Here is an 18,262-nt window from a genome sequence, read left to right on the forward strand (position 1 = left end):
AAACAGCACGAAAGGAGACCGGCTAAGATACGGCGATCTCGTGCGCACAGGGAATGTCGTGATTTAAAAATATTCTTTTTACACTAACAGTCCCGCTTAGATTAGAAACTAAAAGCAAAAACAATTTAATGAGATTTTATTAAGAAAAAAATGAACGAAGACACAAAAGCTGAGAGAAAATGATCAACATCACACGCCACACGTTTTCCATGGCACGCTCACACTTCTTGCTGCCAAGGCCAGCTGTACGCTAATTATGAGTTCATTAGTGAAAGGTATATTTACACGAGACAGACGGTAAAAATAATTTGTACAACGCATCATGCATTAGAGGAAACAACCTACATATCCAGCTGTCACTCAACCTTGTACTCGACTGGTCCCCGTCCTTATAGTAGTATAGATACCAGTAGCTGGCAGCAGTTTAACGCGTGCGATTTGCCCCATCAATTTGGATGCTGAATATTTCGGTTTTATCTGGCCTATAGCAATGCTTTAGCATGAAACACGTTTCAGTAAGGAACGCAAACAGGCAGATATACCCTTCCTTGCTAATCATCTGATGATCACAGTGTGCTAATTTATTTTTCAGTGATTATCAAAAAATCATTTTGCAGCAACGTATTTCAAATCAATAGTTATATGTGTTAAACTCTAGATAGATGAACAATATACAAAGAGTTATTTTCGCTAAAGAAGAAAGCCGATATATGCTTGCACTCTTGCTTGATTGGTGTATTGAGCAGGCATCTTTTCCTCGTTTACGTACACTCGGCAGGACTGCCGTATACTTTCGGCCTATATTCGGAGGACGTCTGTAAGACGTCTAGAGACTATGCACGGGATGTGAACCCGTCTAAATCTGTTACATGATGGTTCCAATTTTCCACCATGCAATTCAGGTTATAACGACTATGGTACAGGACATGATGGATGCATTGTTGAAGGAAAGTTGTATTATTAACTAATCAGTTGTCAGGAACAGACTTGTTTGCTAATTTTACTTGATGAACGACCATTAGGCAATGCAAAAGTCTCATCAGTGTACAGACAAGCACATATGCACTTCAGTTCCTCTCATAATTAAACCTAGCCTTTAGCTAATACATAAACTTAATTAGTGTAGTGTCAGTTTGCGATGGAAACCTGGTCACGGCCAAGTGCAAAAAGGTTAACAGATGATTCCACGCTTTTGTGGAAAAAACCTAATAATTTCTCTTTGGCTAAAGTGCACGATGGTATCGCACAATAATGCCATAGTTGTTAAAAGTAATGCCAGTATTGCTGTCTGCAGTGGGCAGACATGTACCAATTTCCTTACATTTGGACGGAGGTAAAGAAAAGACTGGATATATCACACAATGATCAGACAACTGTTCTCGTTGTAACAAGCCTTTTTTGCGAATTAAATTTGAATAGTTTTGAACATATCTTGAGATCCTAGTTTATTTAACTTTGCCAAAAGAAAAAATAGAAAGTTGGCTGACGCAATATTTCTTATTATCTTGATATCATGTGCATTTCAGACCGACCCGCGTTATGTGTCATTTAGCACGTTCTTACATCTGGATATCATATACTGCTTTAGGAGAACCGCACAAAAGACACTTTCTTATGTATGTATTGTTGCTTTTCAATATGTGATGCTCAAAACTTCAATTATTTTCTTTGCCAATTGTCGGCTTTTCTGTGTCAATTGTACAGTTTGGATTTTCGTGATCTTTATTTGTTAGTTTTATGGCGCCTTTTCATATTATATCCGTTTTTGTGTGCGTTGCGTACACGATGCGCTCATACCTGTCACTTTCACGGTCACAAAAATCGACTCCATAAACCTGAAACAGGTGTACGTTGCCTTCGGCCGTCAAAATCGCCCCGGGAGCGCAAGTGTTGACGCGCATATGAAAAGGCGTCTTCGATCAAAAATAAATCAAAAATAGCTCTGATCGTTTTAACTTTATAATTTCAAATAATGTGATCAATCTTTTTTACCATTTGTTAATGACATGAATTCCAAACCAAATCTAAAGAAAGTTATTCAAAGACATCACTGTCTTCATGAGCTTTTTTCCCGCAAAGACTGCATTAACCCCCAGGTAACAGATCGACATAGTAAACACCACTCGTGGTTTCACTGTGGAAATATCTCGTTGTTAACTCTGTTCTGATTATCATGCTCACTAAAACAACTGCAACAAGCCACCTTTAATCCCTGTCGGAATTTCTTGTACTTAAACCCATAGATAACAGGATTGATAACAGAGTTCATGTAATACAGAAATTTGCAGATGTTTTCGACAAGTTCATAGCCCTTTGAACTACACAAAGAAAGTGAAGTCTGATCTGTTCCACCCGGACATAAGTTGTAAACCACATAGGCTGGTGTCCAAAGGATGATTAGAGCTCCTAAGACAATTAGCAGCATGTTGACAAGGCGCTGTCTAGCAATTACAAGATCGTAGGCTGCTGCCCTCGCATGCTGCAGGTTCAGGGCTTTGGCTTGTCTTTTGAGAGTTACTTGCATCTTGTAGTATGCCACGCTCATCACTGTTATGGGCACTGCGTAGCCAAAAAGGGTAGAGAACACTTGTACAGGTGGAAGTATTTTACTTTGATAATGGTTCGCTCTGCACGCCTTCCTAGGAAGATCGCTCGGCTCATGGACGAAGAGAAAAGGCACGGCGGAAATGAAAGACGTTACCCAGATCAAAGCAGTCAGGATTTTCATCCGTGTTGCTGTAAGTCTCCTTGCATAGTGCAGGGGATGGAGTATTGCAACATATTTCTCAAACGTGACTAGACAGAGATTGTAAGCTGACGCGTTGGACAAAACCCATGAAAAGAACCTTGAAGCGAACAGTCGACAGAAAAGTTGTTTTCCAGTTAAGCTTGCTGGAATGTGCGCAACCATGGAACATGCTGAAGAACGCGTTAAATAGAAGAAAATGATTTCAACACCCTGAAGCATATCGGCCACAGCCAAATTCACCAGCAAGACATTGGTTATGGTGTGTAGAAATTTCACGCGTAGAATGACGAAGCACACTAGGAGGTTTCCAAAGACACCGGTGAGTCCTGCTGCTACCATCAACTGACAGCCCCATCTGCTTTCAATGAGCTGCTCACTGTCATTGAATTGGGAAGTAGAATTCATAGTCTTTTTTTCAGATGCTGCAGATAATGAATAGTTAAGTGAAGTTATCCCTGTGTATGTGTAATCAGAATGTTCAATGATTTCTTGTACCACAATCCTCTTCTGAAACAGCATTCTGTCCAACTTTTAGTATTTTGTGAAACAAGCTTCAGCAAGGGAGCTCTGCTAACTCCCCCTTCATGCACAACTAACATTTTAGTCTGCTGTTCAGCGTCCATCGGAAAATGCGGATGATAGGCGTTTGCGTGACAGAGAGGCGCAGGTAATTAGAAACATATCCGACGGTCACTTATAGCAATAGAACGGCCTTCTTCATTTGACATTGACGAATCCTCAAGCCATCCTGCCGAGCACAGGGAATAAGTGGCTTGCAACCGTGATCATCGTACAAATTAGGATTTATTGCTGAAAGACTAAGGCTGCATCCAATCTCTTGTCTAGAGCTAGAGCTAGGTCTAGGTCTTCGCTCCATTGGAAATGCGTGGATACGTGTAGACGATAGACCTAGCCGTAGGGTGCTCTGGAAGCCCGTTTCGGAGACGGCCTAAATTCCAAACTTCTAGTCCGCACTCGACAGTCGGTTGCTCTATTCAGCAGAGACGTCGCACTAAACATCATAATCGAATTTACTATACAGGACTTGTATGTACGTTAAGTTTGAAAAGACAAAATTGCACGTTTATCCAAATCCTCATTAATGAAATCAAATGTTAAATATCGGTCACATTGCTTTTATAGAAAATTGGACACTGGTCATTATTACCCATATAATGACCAACGTGACAGTTTCTCATCAGAGTTATAAAAAATCGTCTTTCGGGAGTTCAGTTCCACCTCGAGAATACTCAGAGTAAAAAAAAGGCGTCGATGAGGGCGGCAAAACAAATCTTACGTTTCGATGATGTTATGCTCTTGTTCTCCCAGAGTTTCTGGACTCAGTTGCGGCCCGGCGTGCCATAACCCGGGTTACCCCGGTTCAAATTGGGATGGTTCAACTTTACCGTAAGACCCAGTGTGAAAGCAATTCCAAGTCGCTCTCACTGTCCGACCTCTTTCAATTCAAAGTTAAGTGCAAGCAAACACAGCGCTCACGCGGGCGGACGCGTTCACCCCGAGTAATGGAACAGTCGTATAATAATATGCAAAGCTGTAGTGTAAAGTCATCAAAACAGGTTTCTATATTGGACGCCCCCAACGTCTTTTGTTTTCAGTTTGCATGATGTGAAGGAAGTCTTCAACTTGTGCTTTTAAGAGAAATTATGAATTTAAGTCGGTTGCAAACTATAATTCGAAAGTATTATGAATAAGGCACGAACACCACACGCGTGCGTTCTTACACTTTGACCTTAAGTTTGGAATGTACGTAAACTCAGTCGGTACAGCCTGCCAGCGACGGTGGTGTGAAACGTTTCATATGACGGCTTACTCGTGTGACATACATTTGTTTCTTTGTATAGTCAGTATAAGTTCCTTGAGTCTTTTTAATGGTAAAAAAGTAGTTCCTACGGCCAAACCGTGCTATCACTTGTATCACTTTCAACGCACTACTGATCATTCCTGTACTTGAAAAATTCTTCGCTTACGCTATCCTATTTCACCCGCCCAAAACGTCTTGCTACGGTGAGCGGGGAAGTCAATGCACATGCGTGTTTTGAAATCGTCTGCTGACGAAAAAGGGTGTTTGTCGTCTCCTGCTCGGAACAGTGGATGCTGAAAGTGTAAAACCGAAAAAAATCCTCATTTACTAGTGTAATAGACATTACTCTCTCAACCTCTTACAGTGAAGAGCAACAAATTATTGAGACCACTTTGAACAAAATTAAGAGCCATATCGTTTCGGGTTTAAATCTCTATCTGGCCCAAACTTGTTTGGGCGAAAAGTTTCATGAGGATGTTGCCAGTCACAGATTATGAGTGGTCTTCTTTTTTGAAAACGGCGGCGACAGGTCGCCCCCTTTCTCCTTTATAAGCGTCAGATCGGCCCTTAAGCACAGAATTTCTGCGCAAGCCTTATAGAATCCTCTCTTACGGAGCCCATGAAATAGATTCTGTGGTAACGGTACCTCATAAGCGCAGAGTTCCACAGTAAGTAGTGCCGTGAAATTAGACTCGGGCTCTTTAATGCAGGACCTGATTGTCATACATTTCCTGACATAGAACACACTTCTGAGAGGAAAGCACTTTTCATGGAGGCTGCCATTTTTGTCTCCCTTCAGACTAGTTCGTAGTGATTTAACAATCGAAACACCAAAACACTATCATCGACTGTCTTTATAGCAAATTTGAAAATGTATTATAGATGATTAAATGATTAAATGATAAATCAAATGTTTACTGTATTATTTCTCTTTGCCAAAAATCAATAATACAAACTGCACTCACGAGAGAGGGATTTGCACGAGTCAATTCCCTACTAAACATGTAAGAAAAAATGCAGAAGATCGACGAGACTAGTGTGCGGTAAGTGGCTCATTTGAACTCGTTTTACTTTCTAAAACCATTTTACATTGCCTTTCAACACGTTTCATGTTTCTGAAACGATTCTTTTGTAAGTTCTGTGTTGATGGGAATTAATAATTCGTCTGAACTCCAACATGTTGGAGCTCTATTAGTTTTTGTGTTTTGCCCTACCTGGTGTATAAAAGGGGAAAACCCTAAATTAATATATCTCCCCGGCGTAAATTCATCTTTAGAAAATAAATCTTAGAGCTCTGCATACCACCAACTCTATCATCATGTTGATCAACTCTGTACGTTCGCAGACTCGACATAGGTCTAATGCATGGCAACTTGACTGGCCTTCAATGCATGCTGTTATCGGAAATCTTTTAACGCGTTTTCATGTTGAACAAATTAAAGCTAAATTGTCGAGATATTTCCCTGTCCTCACATCGTTTTTGGTTCCGAAAATCGGTGTTATTAAAGAGAGTCTTCAAAACTAAGTCTGGAAACAAGTGTGCACACACATAATCAGGACGTTAGAGTCCTGTTAGAGTAAATAGAGTAACTTGGACGCTATGTATCGCCTTTTATCATTATGATACCAAACGGCGATTCGTGGATGGAGTCCAAGTTGCTCGGAATACATCCGACTTTCATCAATGATACATGTTAAAAGAGTATATCCTCCCAGAGCCGGGTTATTTTGACCAATCTCACAGCCGGGGGGGGGGGAATTCGCCCCTAAGAACTCGCCTGTGCCATGCCCGAGGATCAACCTTTTTCTGCAATATCGGTAGAAATGTCGGGGGGCGCCCCAGCCTTTCAGGGTTAAGACGAATTATGTTCTAGCGTGACCAGGACCGTGCAAATCGTTTAACATTTAAATATGGTCAGAGTTTGTACTTACCGACCTTGTGCAGTAGTATATAAGGGGCGATTCGAGATGAGACGTAGTCTAGAGGCTCTTTATAAAGTTTGTCAAAATGTCTTAACATTCCTTCCCCTGTAATAGGCAAGCACATAGGCAGAGTTCCTATTGAAATCCCAAAGGTTTGAGGTGGGGGACCCCCACCGAAGCATGTTGGAGATGGTCATTTCGATGCTTCCTAAGAGGGAGGGCTCGGTCACTTTAATTGGGTCGGATTTGGGCTACTGTGGCTAGTCATCTGGGCAGGTGGCAACAGGGAAGGTCAGAAATGTGGTCACCGCTAATACAGAAAACGTAAACGCAAATTGTGTTTCCAATTTCGTTGGAACAAAGGATTCATGACTCCAACCCAGATCCATCTGAATAAATATAGGGACGTGGTTTAAAATTGTGAATTTGACTAATCACATCGATGAAATACATATATACACCACTCGCCATTTCACATTGGAATGGAGCCATCTCAACATCAACTCTGTTCTGACGCTCATTAAAACAACTGTAACAAGCGACTTTTAACCTCGGTCAGAACTTCTTGTATTTCAACCCATAGATAAGATTCTGTGGGTTTTCCTTCCGCCTCTAAAACTGAACACTTCTTCATTGTCTTCTGCATTATCACTTCAGGGTTTATAATAGAATATAAGGTGATATAGAAATTTGCAGATGTATCCAACAAGTTCATAGCCCTTCACATGGGCAGTGCAGTCTGATCTTTTGCATCCGAACATAAGTTATAAATCACAATGCTGGTGTCCAAAAGATGATAAGAGCTCCTAAGACAACTAGCAGCATGTTGACCAGACGCTGTCTAGCAATCACAAGATCGTAGGCTGCTGCCCTTACATACTGCAGGTTAAGCGCTTTGGCTTGTCTTTTGAGAGTGACTTGCATCTTGTTATGGAATTCCATATCGTGAGTTGTCCGTCGTGTGTCGCCCGTCGTGCGTCGCGCGTCGTCCGTGTTTTTTCTTTTTTGGTCACGATTGCGCAGTGGTATTTTTAACTTTGACCCTTGATCGTTTCACATGTACATGTCCTTGTTCGATCGATCCATCGTGCCTGACTCTCATTTTAGCAATAGAACTAGAAGATTGTATTCGTTTTTGCAGTTGCTCCGAACTCCACTTGAAAGAAGAAATAATATCCTGACACCGGTTAAGTAACGTGTATATGAAATAATACCATTTTTTGTTACATAAATAAATTAACAAAATAGACTTTTGTTAGGGTAGATTGTTTTCCTTGATAATTTAGTTACTCTAGACGTAACGTTACTCGTTAACAGCCGGACGTTAGGCCTATAGCCTATGTATTATTTCTGTCTGTCCCTGCACGATATCCCACAGAACGGAATGTAAATAATAGATCGTTTACAATGTTTGATTCCTTAATAGTTTTCATAAGAGACGAACTGATTCAGCATTATTTTCAGGGCTGGTATACCTATGGTAAAATCTGCTGAATACTCCAAATTAGACATGACTTGAGTTGCTGGTAGGCTCACAGAAGTCTTTTAAACAATAACGTTACTTGTTAGCACCATAAATAATGCTGATATGCTGGACAACCATTCCCATTGGTCTATCCACCATAGCATACACCCCCCCAAAAAACCCCCAAAACGTCACATTTTATGAAACTGAAACCAAGTGGTAATTGCCCCCTAACAAAACATTTAATAAACAGTTTGCTATCCACAGCACTGTCTAGTATTTCTGTATTCCAAGGTGAAATTGAGAGGATAAAATGGAATATCTGTATCGGTTGGCAGATTTCTTTCTAGAATTTGATGAAAACAAGTCGGCGAATTGTTACAGTATGCAAATTAGAATTAGACTGTGGATAAGTTGGCCTGATTTGTTTTGCTGAAAATGTTTTTCCCCAAAAAACACTTGGTTGAATTCTCAGAAAGGTGATACATTCTTGTCAAGGGGCTGGGGTAGTCTTGCATTATTGGCATTAATTATGGGACTGGTATTGCAGGTGGGATTTGTACTTGCCTTATTGGGAAAAGATCATTAGAAGTGAATGGAATCATCACATTGTCATTTGTTAAACCCCGACTTTTGCAAGTCCTATGCAACCAATTTGATGGGCGATGCACGACAGGTGACGCACGACGGGTGACGGAAAATGGCATGTTTGGAACTCGTAAACGGCAGAATTGGGACACAACAAAAAGTAAAATGCGACAGACGACGGGCGACGGCAGATATGGAATTCCATATCTTGTAATAGGCCACACTCATCACTGTTATGGGCAGTGCGTAGCCAAAAAGGGTAGAGAACACTTGTACAGGTGGAAGTATTTTGCTTTGGTAATGGTTCGTTGTGCACGTTTTCTGGGAACATCGCTCGACTCATTGGCGAAGAGAAAAGGCAAGGCAGAAATAAAAGACATCACATTAAAGCAGTAAGCATTTTCATCTTTATTGCTGTAAGTTTCCTTGCATAGTGCAATGGATGAAGTATTGCAACATATTTCTCAAACGTGACTAGACAGAGATTGTAAGCTGGCGCGTTGGACAAACCCATGAAAAGAACCTTGATGCAAAAGAAAAAATGACAAAAAAGTTGGTTTCGAGCTGAGCTTGCTGGTACGTGCACAACCATAGAATATGCCGAGGAACGCGTTAAATTGAAGAAAAAAATTCCCGCACTCAGAAGCATAATGTAGCATTATCTGTACTATGCATAAGCACAGGATGTCAAAAAGATGCCGATGGTAGGCATTTGCTTGACAGAGAGGCGCAGGTAATTAGAAACATATCAGACCATCACTTAGCAAGAGAACGGCCTTCTTCATTTGACAAATTGCTAATTTATCCTGCCCGTGGCTTGCAACAGGTAATTGTCATACTAAAAATAAAGGATTTCTTGTTCAAAGGGTGATGTGACGTTTTTTCCAACAAGCCCATGTTTTACTCTAGTTTGGGCAAACTCCACCTGTGTGGAAATTCACCTGACCTGCCCTTAAAGTATCTGCCTTGGCTCATGAGATTGATAAGCAACCTTAGATTCAGGGGTTAGGGGTCGTTTTGGCGGGAATATTCGACCGATCGGTAACTGATTTAGTGACGCAGTCGACTGGCACAAAATAAACTTGCACCAGTCGCGCGATGCCTTACACAATGCACAACTATACACGTACATAAAAATTAATAAGAATGATGTCTCCTGTCTACCTAACTGAACTTGTATAAGCCATTTTGTTAGAGTAGTATCCCAACTTCTTGTAAGCACTCGACAGTCGGTTGTTCTATTCAGCTATGACATCATAATAAATATCAATGGAATTAACTGTGCAGGACTTGTATTAGCATGAAAAGTTTAATGAAAGTTGCACATCTATCCAAAGCTGAATTGATGAAGTCAAATGCTAAGTCGGTTGCAAGCTACAAGATTTGAAGCTATCACTGTATACAAAGGAAGGCACACCGCACGCGCTGTCTGTGCGTGATATAACTTGATGTTCAGTTTGGAATGTTGTTAACTCAGTCGTTATTAACACTTGGTGTACACCTGCAGCCTGCCAGCGATAGTGGTGTGAATGTTTCATATACGTGTAATGGCTTCCTTGTGTTAATAACATTGGTTTCTTGGTACATTGTCAAAAACTTCCTCGAGTCTTCCTATTGGTAAAAAGTAGTTCCTACAGCCAAACCACTACCACTTGCATCAATCTCAATCCACTCACTGCAATGCTGTATCGTACTCTATCTCAAGGGAACACTAGGTCTGCCATTGTACCTGTAACGGGGGGAAATGGCACACTATGGGAACTTGTAAAACCACAAAACCTAACTAAACCAAGGATCTTTGAAGGAATGGTCGCAAGAAAGTGAATTGATAGGGACTCAGACACCAATATTTGACTTCAAGAACAGGACACAAAAGAATTTATTATAATGAAAAAGTATTGAAAAAAATATGCAAAAATCAAAAGGACTAAAGGACTAAAAAGACAACACCAAAAGACTAAAAACACTTTAAAAGGACAAAAACCAAAACCAATACAGTGTGTGTCAAAATAGATCTAATGAGGAGAGTTTGGCTTTCGATCACTGACTCATGATAGAAACAGACTGAAACCTGAGGCAAGCAAAAACGCACATTCCATTGAGGAGAAACAAATGAACAGTGAAAGCGGCTCTGCTGGTTTGCTCTTCAAACTAAGTGGTCAGATCAGGGGGGGTTCAGTTATGTGGGTAGAAGTAATGGACAGTAAATAAACGGGGGGGGGGACACTAACAAAAAAATACAGGGGAACTCCAAACAAAAACTGTATTAAGAGGGGATCTTGTACTCCTATGAAAAGACGTTTACAAAAACTATAACGAATTTCTAAATCTGCCACATACACATGCTGAAGAGACATGAATTTGGGACTGAGGAAATTTCCAATTACGTTTTGGAAAAGGTTGCATCACTTGACACCCTGCGCCCAATGAGACTGGTCTTAAAATAGTATAAGTGTTTCCCAAGTAAATAGTTCATTATTTTCAGTGCTAAATTTGACTTTTTGGGACATCTTATCATCACTTATTGATAATAAACAGCTGCAAGGGAAAATGAGTAATGTCAGTTAAGAGAACTCATCTGTGCCTGACAAAAACCTCCTTATCATATGCCTGTACAAAAAACTCCAGATTTTGTACAAAACCGCTCAAGTGGAGGCAGTATGCAACTTTCTTTCCTTATATAAAGGATGGACTGATAGCGCAACAAGATCGCTCAATCACACACATTCTCAGCTATTCCTACTGTTTCAATAATGTACTAACGTTACTTGCCAGTCTTGGCCTGCTTTTAAAACCCAATGTGAATGTTTCCGTTCGTAAAGCTTGCCGTGACTCTTAGAAAAAGGGCAAACCACAGCATCTAAAATTGTTGGATCGAACTTTTCTGGACTGCAATTACTGGAGAGGTGGAGACATCTAATATCATCACACTCTTTGCTGCAAAACTTGATTGTCATACATTCTATGACAAGGAGGGAGGATCTGCGAGAAATCAAATTTATCATTGGCGCCGCCACTCTCTTTCAAACTTTGATTATAAAATTATCAAAATCTATCTTCATATTATTTACAAAATGTGAAAATAAATCATAATTCATAGCAATGGAGGAAGGACAGTTTAATTTCTTAATTATGAAAATACTGTTTCAAAATGCCTAACATCCATAATTAGAACTGGATCTCAAAGGAGAGGGGTTTGCACAAGTCAATTATTCCCAACCAGACTTGTCAAAGATGGCAGGAGAACAGATGACGAGGACTACGTGGACTAAGTGGCTCCTTTGGGGTTCGTGTACAGGTAAACCTTGCCTTTCGATGTGCTCAACATTTCAAAAACGATTCCGCTGTGAGTGTGTTAATGGGAATTAATAATTCGTCTAAACTCCAACATGTTAGAGCTCTGCACACAACCAACTCAACCGACACGCGTTATTGTCCGTGGAGATGAAATTTCCCTCTGCATTTTCTGCATAAAGCAGAAATACTGAACACTAAAATACAATACAATACGATACGATACAATACAATATATGAAAATTCCTTAGCCTCGCAAGAATCATTATCTTTTGCCTGCTAATTTGTTCCCTGCAGTTTCTATAGTAAGGTAGTGCAAGATAAAATCTACATCCAAAATTGTTCCGTGGGTATGGAGATTTGGGAACATGACTGTAATGGTTTTTCCATATTCGAAAGGATTTTGACTGTTAAATTGATATGAAAAACTTAATTGATAACTGTTTCCAAAGTTAAAACTGCTAAAAACAATTAAGTTGTTTTATCATTGTATATACATTTAAAAATGAACGTCAGATTGTCACAAAACCCTTTGGTTAATGCAAAAAAAAAAAGATCGTTGGTTTTTTCGTCCGAGAGCCTTTGATACCACATTTCTTTCCACAGCTTCTCATCAGTCAAGTCACAGCTGTTGCAACACCAGAATCCTTCAATCGGCTTTTTGTCCAGCTACCAGCCAAGAAATCCCAAGTAGCTCAAGTGAGCGACAAGATGTTAAGAGGACGATGGAAACGAACCGTTAATGAAAATATATTACATGGCAATCGCACAGGCGTTTGCGTTGTAATTCATAATCTAACATTAATGGTACAATTATCAGAAAGTGCAACAGCTTGAGCAACAGGTCAAAAATGGAATACTTATCAAATAGGTTGAATAAAAGGCCAAGACAAAAATATTCATGCGCATGTGTATAGTTTGAGGATAGTTTAGCTGCCAGAGTCCCGAGGCGAAGCCAGCACGGGTACAGTTAACAAGAAAATGGTGACCGAAACTGTTGATGAAATATAAGACCACCAAGGATACGGCTATTGCTCGGGAGGTACGGTAGAATTGCATTGGTGGAAACACACAATTCTACAACCTAGAACTTTAACAAACCAAAAGCTACTGAAAGAATATTTCGCTAAATTTCGAGATTCCAAATTATGCAACTTTGGAAAAAGAGCGATCAAAATTTCCTCGTAGTTGCAGTGATGTCTCTTAATGTAGGTGTCGTTCCCAACCAGGAAATGTCTTCTTCAATAATTCAAAAAAAATGTGCATTTCAGACCAACTCAGCAGTGTTCAATAATTCAACAAATGTGTATTTCAGACCAACTCAGCAGTGTCATTTATAACATGAAATGAATCTCGATTCCCTCTGACAGTTATAAGCGTCTGTTCCTTCCAAGGAGCTCGGTAAATCAGATCAATGAAATATACACCATTTGTCGTCTCACTGTGGAGCCATCTGGATGTCAACTCTGTTCTGATTATTGTGCTCACTAAAACAACTGCAACAAGCCACTTTCAACCCTCGTCGTAATTTCTTGTATTTAAACCCATAGATAACAGGATTAATAACAGAATTTATGTGATACAGAAATGTGCAGATGTTCTTTACAAGTTTATAGCCCTTTGAAGTACATAGGGAAAAGGCAGTCTGATCTTTTCCATCAGGACATAAGTTGTAAACCACATACCCTGGTGTCCAAAGGATTATTAGAGCTCCTAAGACAATTATCAGCACGTTGACAAGGCGCTGTCTAGCAATCACAAGATCGTAGGCTGCTGCTTTTGCATGTTGCAGGTTCAGAGCTTTTGCCTGTCTCTTTAGAGTGACTTGCATCTTGTAGTAGGCCACACTCATCATTATTATGGGCAGTGCGTAGCCCAAAAGGGTAGAGAACAGTTGCGCAGGTGGAAATATTTTGCTTTGGAGATGGTTTGCTGTGCATGCCTTCTCGGGTGCGTCACTTGGCTCGTTGACGAAGAGAAAAGGCAGGGCACAGATAAGTGAAATCACCCAGATCAAAGCAGTCAGGACTTTCATCCGTGTTGCTGTAATTTTCCTTGCATAGTGCAATGGATGAAGTATTGCAACGTATTTCTCAAGTGTGATGAGACAAAGATTGTAAGCTGACGCGTTGGACACAACCCAGGAAATAAACCTGGATGCTAAAAGTCGACAGAAAAGTTGTTTTCCAGTTAAGCTCGTCGGTACGAGTGCAACCAATGAACATGCTGAAGAGGCAGTTAAATGAAAGAAAATGATTTCAACACCCAGAAGCACATCGGCCACGGCCAAATTTACCAGCAGGTAGTTGGTCATGGTATGTAGGAATTTGACACGCAGAATGACGAAGCATACCAAGAGGTTTCCCAAGACACCAACAAGTGCCAATGCTACCATGATCTGACAGCCCCATTTGCCTTCAGTTGGCTGCTCACTGTCATCGAATTGCGGAGTAGAATTCATAGTCTTTGTATCAGATTGATATTGCAGACAATGAACGGTCAAGAGAAGCTATTTCTGTGTAATCAGAATGTTCACTGATTTCCTGTACCGCAATTCTCTTCTAAAACTGCATTCTGTCCAACTTTCAGTATTTTATGAAACAATATTAAGCTTCAACAGCAGAACGTTATAAACATCCTACATCAAGAAGCACTAATATTTTGGCCAGTCTGCTGGTCAGCATCTACGCATGTGCACAGGAAATCAGAAAGATGCAGATGATAGCCGTTTGCTCGACCAAAGAGGCACGTGCAATTAAAAACATGTCAGACTGTCACTTAGCAAAACAACAACCTTCATCATTTAAATCGATGACCCTCCCCCCGCTATCAAACCCATGCTCGGGGAAGAGACTTGCAACAGTGGTGATCGTTTGTTCAAAGCAGCCTGTAAATTTTTGTAGAATGTAACCAACGATTCTTCTGAACAACTACTGATAGGATTGGCCTACCAGGCAAATCTCTCTTTTGAGTTATGAGCAATAACCTACTTGCACAGAATATTAGCACGCACTCGATGAGTGTCTAACTATAATAACCTTTAAAAACGCACAGGATTTCTATGCAAATCTTTGTCAAAAGTTCGAATCTGCCCCGACTTGAAGTGTACCCCCAAGCGGCGAAAGAAACACAGTAAGTGAACAGTGTAAGTTTTCCAACTGAACTGAACCTGCTTGCCCTGAAGAAGGTACTCAGATACCGAAGCTCGGCAATCACGCATTTCAGAGCACTGAATTGATATTATATTCTTGTCGATATTCAGATCAGAGTGCTACGCAGCCCTTCCATATTTCTCTTAGTTGTCCAAGCTGGTTCACAACCATCCGGTTCGTAAGTGTGTCATCACTTCAGTTTAAACCATGCCCAAAGCACATACAGTTAGAAATTATATGGAACCATTGATCTCTATTACAGAGATCAATGGGGAGTTATTAAGCGGGCAACTTCAGCGTTTGTCCATTGTGAGCCGGCAATCAGTGGCACGGTCCGCATGTACAACGAAGTCACTTACGAACCGAACGCGTACTCAGCTTGCTCCACGCGCGTCAAACTCACCAATCCCATTATTAATGCGCGCCTATGCGCGTTGAGTACCAAAAAACACGCCCTCGTTTGTTCCGCTTGGAGCATTTTAAGCATGTCTTTCTTAAAAACATACATTTTCAAAAGGCATATATCTTACGTTTTCGCCGACGGTCGGTCATAACAGGATTCCTCTCATTTGTCAAGTGTGCAAAACAGGGCTCCAAGTGGAAATCTGCCGGAGACTTAGCGCACGATACGAACTTGTGAATCGAGAGTAAAAACAACCCCGACACCTTATTCGTAAAGAATCCGTCTCTGGCCGAGATATAGGCCTACTCCAACCCTCCAAGTGTCGAATGTCTCATTAACAGAGACTATAGCAGTGTACACTCATGTATTGACACGCAGTGAGATAAAAACCACAAAACCAAGCAAAAATATTTTCTTCCGGTAGGCCGACGATAACACTGACTAGAAAATGCACCATGGTAAAGAAGAGAACAAATTAAAGTGTTGACTTAATGCTACTTTATGTAGCAGTCGGCCCTGCTTGTAGTTTGCAAGAGGATGGCAGTCTGTCTGCCATTTAAGAAGGCCAGGGGACCCAAATGAGACAGCAATCAAGACAAGAAACCTCAAACACTTCTTTGGCCAAAATTGAAAGCTAGGTGTTTCCACACGAGGCTGGCAGCTGCTGAGGTCGAGGGTTTTGGGACTGTCAGTGAAAGGTATGAGGAAAATTATCAGTGGGAAAATTATCGGTTGCCTGACGTGTTAGTATAACTCACAATATAGGGGCCGTCCACAAAGTACGTACGCACGAAGGGAGAGGGGGTGTGTTGGTGCCGTTACGTACACGATGAGTACAGATGGAGGGGGGGAGATTTCAAGCCAACAGTGCGTACCGTATGCAAGCCGAAAATTTGCCTGCAATGAATCTTCGGCTTCGACTATCGGCTTTCGTGCGTCGAAATTCAAACACAGTATTCTCCACCGTCCACTCTCCTCCCGTGTCAACGCCCATTATTAGTAAACCGCGACATTACTCAGGACAAAAAGACTGGCAGCATCTTCCGGAATTGTGAAATGCGTACAGGGAAGGGGGGTGGAGCCACTACGTACGCTATGCGCACAAAGAGAAGGGGGTCTGAAAAGTCGGCATTTCGCGCGTCCGTAATTTACGGAAGGCCCCATCCCTTCAGGAGGTCACAATTTATTATTATATTGTATTATTATTACAATGAGTCATGAAGAGTTTTGGAGACCGAAGACCGAGATCGGTTTTCACCCAGTTCAATCATTTAATATCAGTTTTACTCCATTACATTTTCCAACGCCACGGAGTCCTGACTGGCTGATTCAGTGGGACATAGCTAAAAAGTCAGATCTGCTTATTCTAAGGTACAGTGTACAAGCGTTCAAAACCATAGATAAGCATGCAAATTATTTGCGAAGGAACAAAATTACAAACGATTTTAATCGTAGATCCATTCACCGCAAAGGCTTTTGTTTTGTCTCCCCCCCCCGGTTGTATTGCAAAGTTTGACCGTTTATGACTTGAGTCTGGATGACTTGTGCAGTTGTGATTGACTAGTGAATGGTTTGGGGTGACTACTTAAACTCTTGATAATACGTATTCTCTTTCGATGAATTGCTCTAGAGGGCTTTAAATTGCCCTTGCCAGCGGACTCATGTCATTTGGAGGAGGATTTACACGAATATATATGTTTTCAACCAAAGCTGGAAATAAATACATGCAAGTATTACCGAATCTTTCACCACATTTATCACAATATCCCACAGTAGCCCACAGTAGCCCACAGTATCTGTAATTCAAGGGGCGCAGATGTGTTGTCATGCACATTGGGCTCACAACACCTGAACCGTTCCTGAAACCATCTAAGCTCCCTGGGGAGTGCTGCCATACCAAGAGTAAATGGGTAAACATAACTGTATCTGCCCTCACAGGTTCCCATTTACTCCTTGGGAAGAGAGAGGCATGTGGGGGTACAGTGACTTACCAAGATCACAGCATGCTGCCGCCAGCTGGACTAATTAGTATGGCAGTCCGACTGCAGGTCGAATACAACAGTTTTTATTGCATAAACTAACATAACCAAACCAGAAGAATCTACAACATTCTACCATGATTGAAGCCTTACAAGAGGTTAATTTTTCAGAGATGGTTTTTTAAGTGATTGATTGCCAGCTGTGAAAGAACAATGAAGTGGAAAAAGAATCCTCCTATTTTCACTAGTAATGGGAGAGAATACTCATACATGTTAATCATGGTATTGGGGAAACTTTAAAAGTGCACCAAAAACTGAGAACATCAGAAATAACGTGGAAAAGATATTCAACACAATTCACAACTTTCTTCCATTAATCAAAACCACCATCATCGATTTTTAACCAGGTGGATTCATAAGGTTACCAGGTGGTTCAAACAGGCTTTCGATGGAGTTGCCAACACTTGAAAAAAAAATGTCTAGATGGCAGATGCAAGTAGTACATTGACACACTCTTGCTAGGTCTCCTCATAAGTATTATTAGAGTTCTTGTGTGATGAGTTTTTGCCTTGCTTAGACTTCTCGTCTGATGAGCCCTCATCTTGCTTGATCATTCGAGCATCTTGGGGTATGAGGTTTGGAATACCATCAACGATTTTGTAAGCCACTCCCAGCTCATCGTTAACCAGCTCAGAGGCCTCTGCATCATACCTAGGAGTGAAAAGATGTATAAAGTAGTAGCTAAGTTTTTTCAAACATTCATGTACTGTGCGTTAGAGGGACTATAAAGCATAGTGCGTTGTACCAAACGAAAAATGGGTAGGTCCTAATACAAGGTAGCATAAAGTGGACTGTGTGAGACTGGACAAGTCTCCACAGGAATTAGA

The 18,262-nt window shown here is 41.0% G+C and overlaps 2 protein-coding genes across 2 annotated transcripts; both read right to left on the reverse strand.

Annotated features, from left to right (window-relative positions):
* Nucleotides 1-2,131: 2,131 nt before the first annotated feature.
* Nucleotides 2,132-3,154, reverse strand: LOC110988386 (histamine H2 receptor-like). The gene has a single exon (XM_087137815.1). The coding sequence runs from the start codon at nt 3,152-3,154 to the stop codon at nt 2,132-2,134; it is 1,023 nt and encodes a 340-aa protein (XP_086993941.1).
* Nucleotides 3,155-13,279: 10,125 nt separating this feature from the next.
* LOC147798841 (histamine H2 receptor-like) lies at nt 13,280-14,391 on the reverse strand. The gene has a single exon (XM_087137655.1). The coding sequence runs from the start codon at nt 14,300-14,302 to the stop codon at nt 13,280-13,282; it is 1,023 nt and encodes a 340-aa protein (XP_086993781.1). The 5' UTR covers nt 14,303-14,391.
* Between the last annotated feature and the right edge of the window lie 3,871 nt (nt 14,392-18,262).

Source organism: Acanthaster planci, linkage group LG06 (assembly GCF_054643075.1).
Source record: "Acanthaster planci isolate LZ-2023a linkage group LG06, COTS_SCS, whole genome shotgun sequence".
NCBI lineage: Eukaryota > Metazoa > Echinodermata > Asteroidea > Valvatida > Acanthasteridae > Acanthaster > Acanthaster planci.

Bases quoted from the DNA above. Each gene is read 5' to 3' on its own strand.
- LOC110988386 (XM_087137815.1), bottom strand. From the start codon at position 3,154: ATGAATTCTACTTCCCAATTCAATGACAGTGAGCAGCTCATTGAAAGC.
- LOC147798841 (XM_087137655.1), bottom strand. From the start codon at position 14,302: ATGAATTCTACTCCGCAATTCGATGACAGTGAGCAGCCAACTGAAGGC.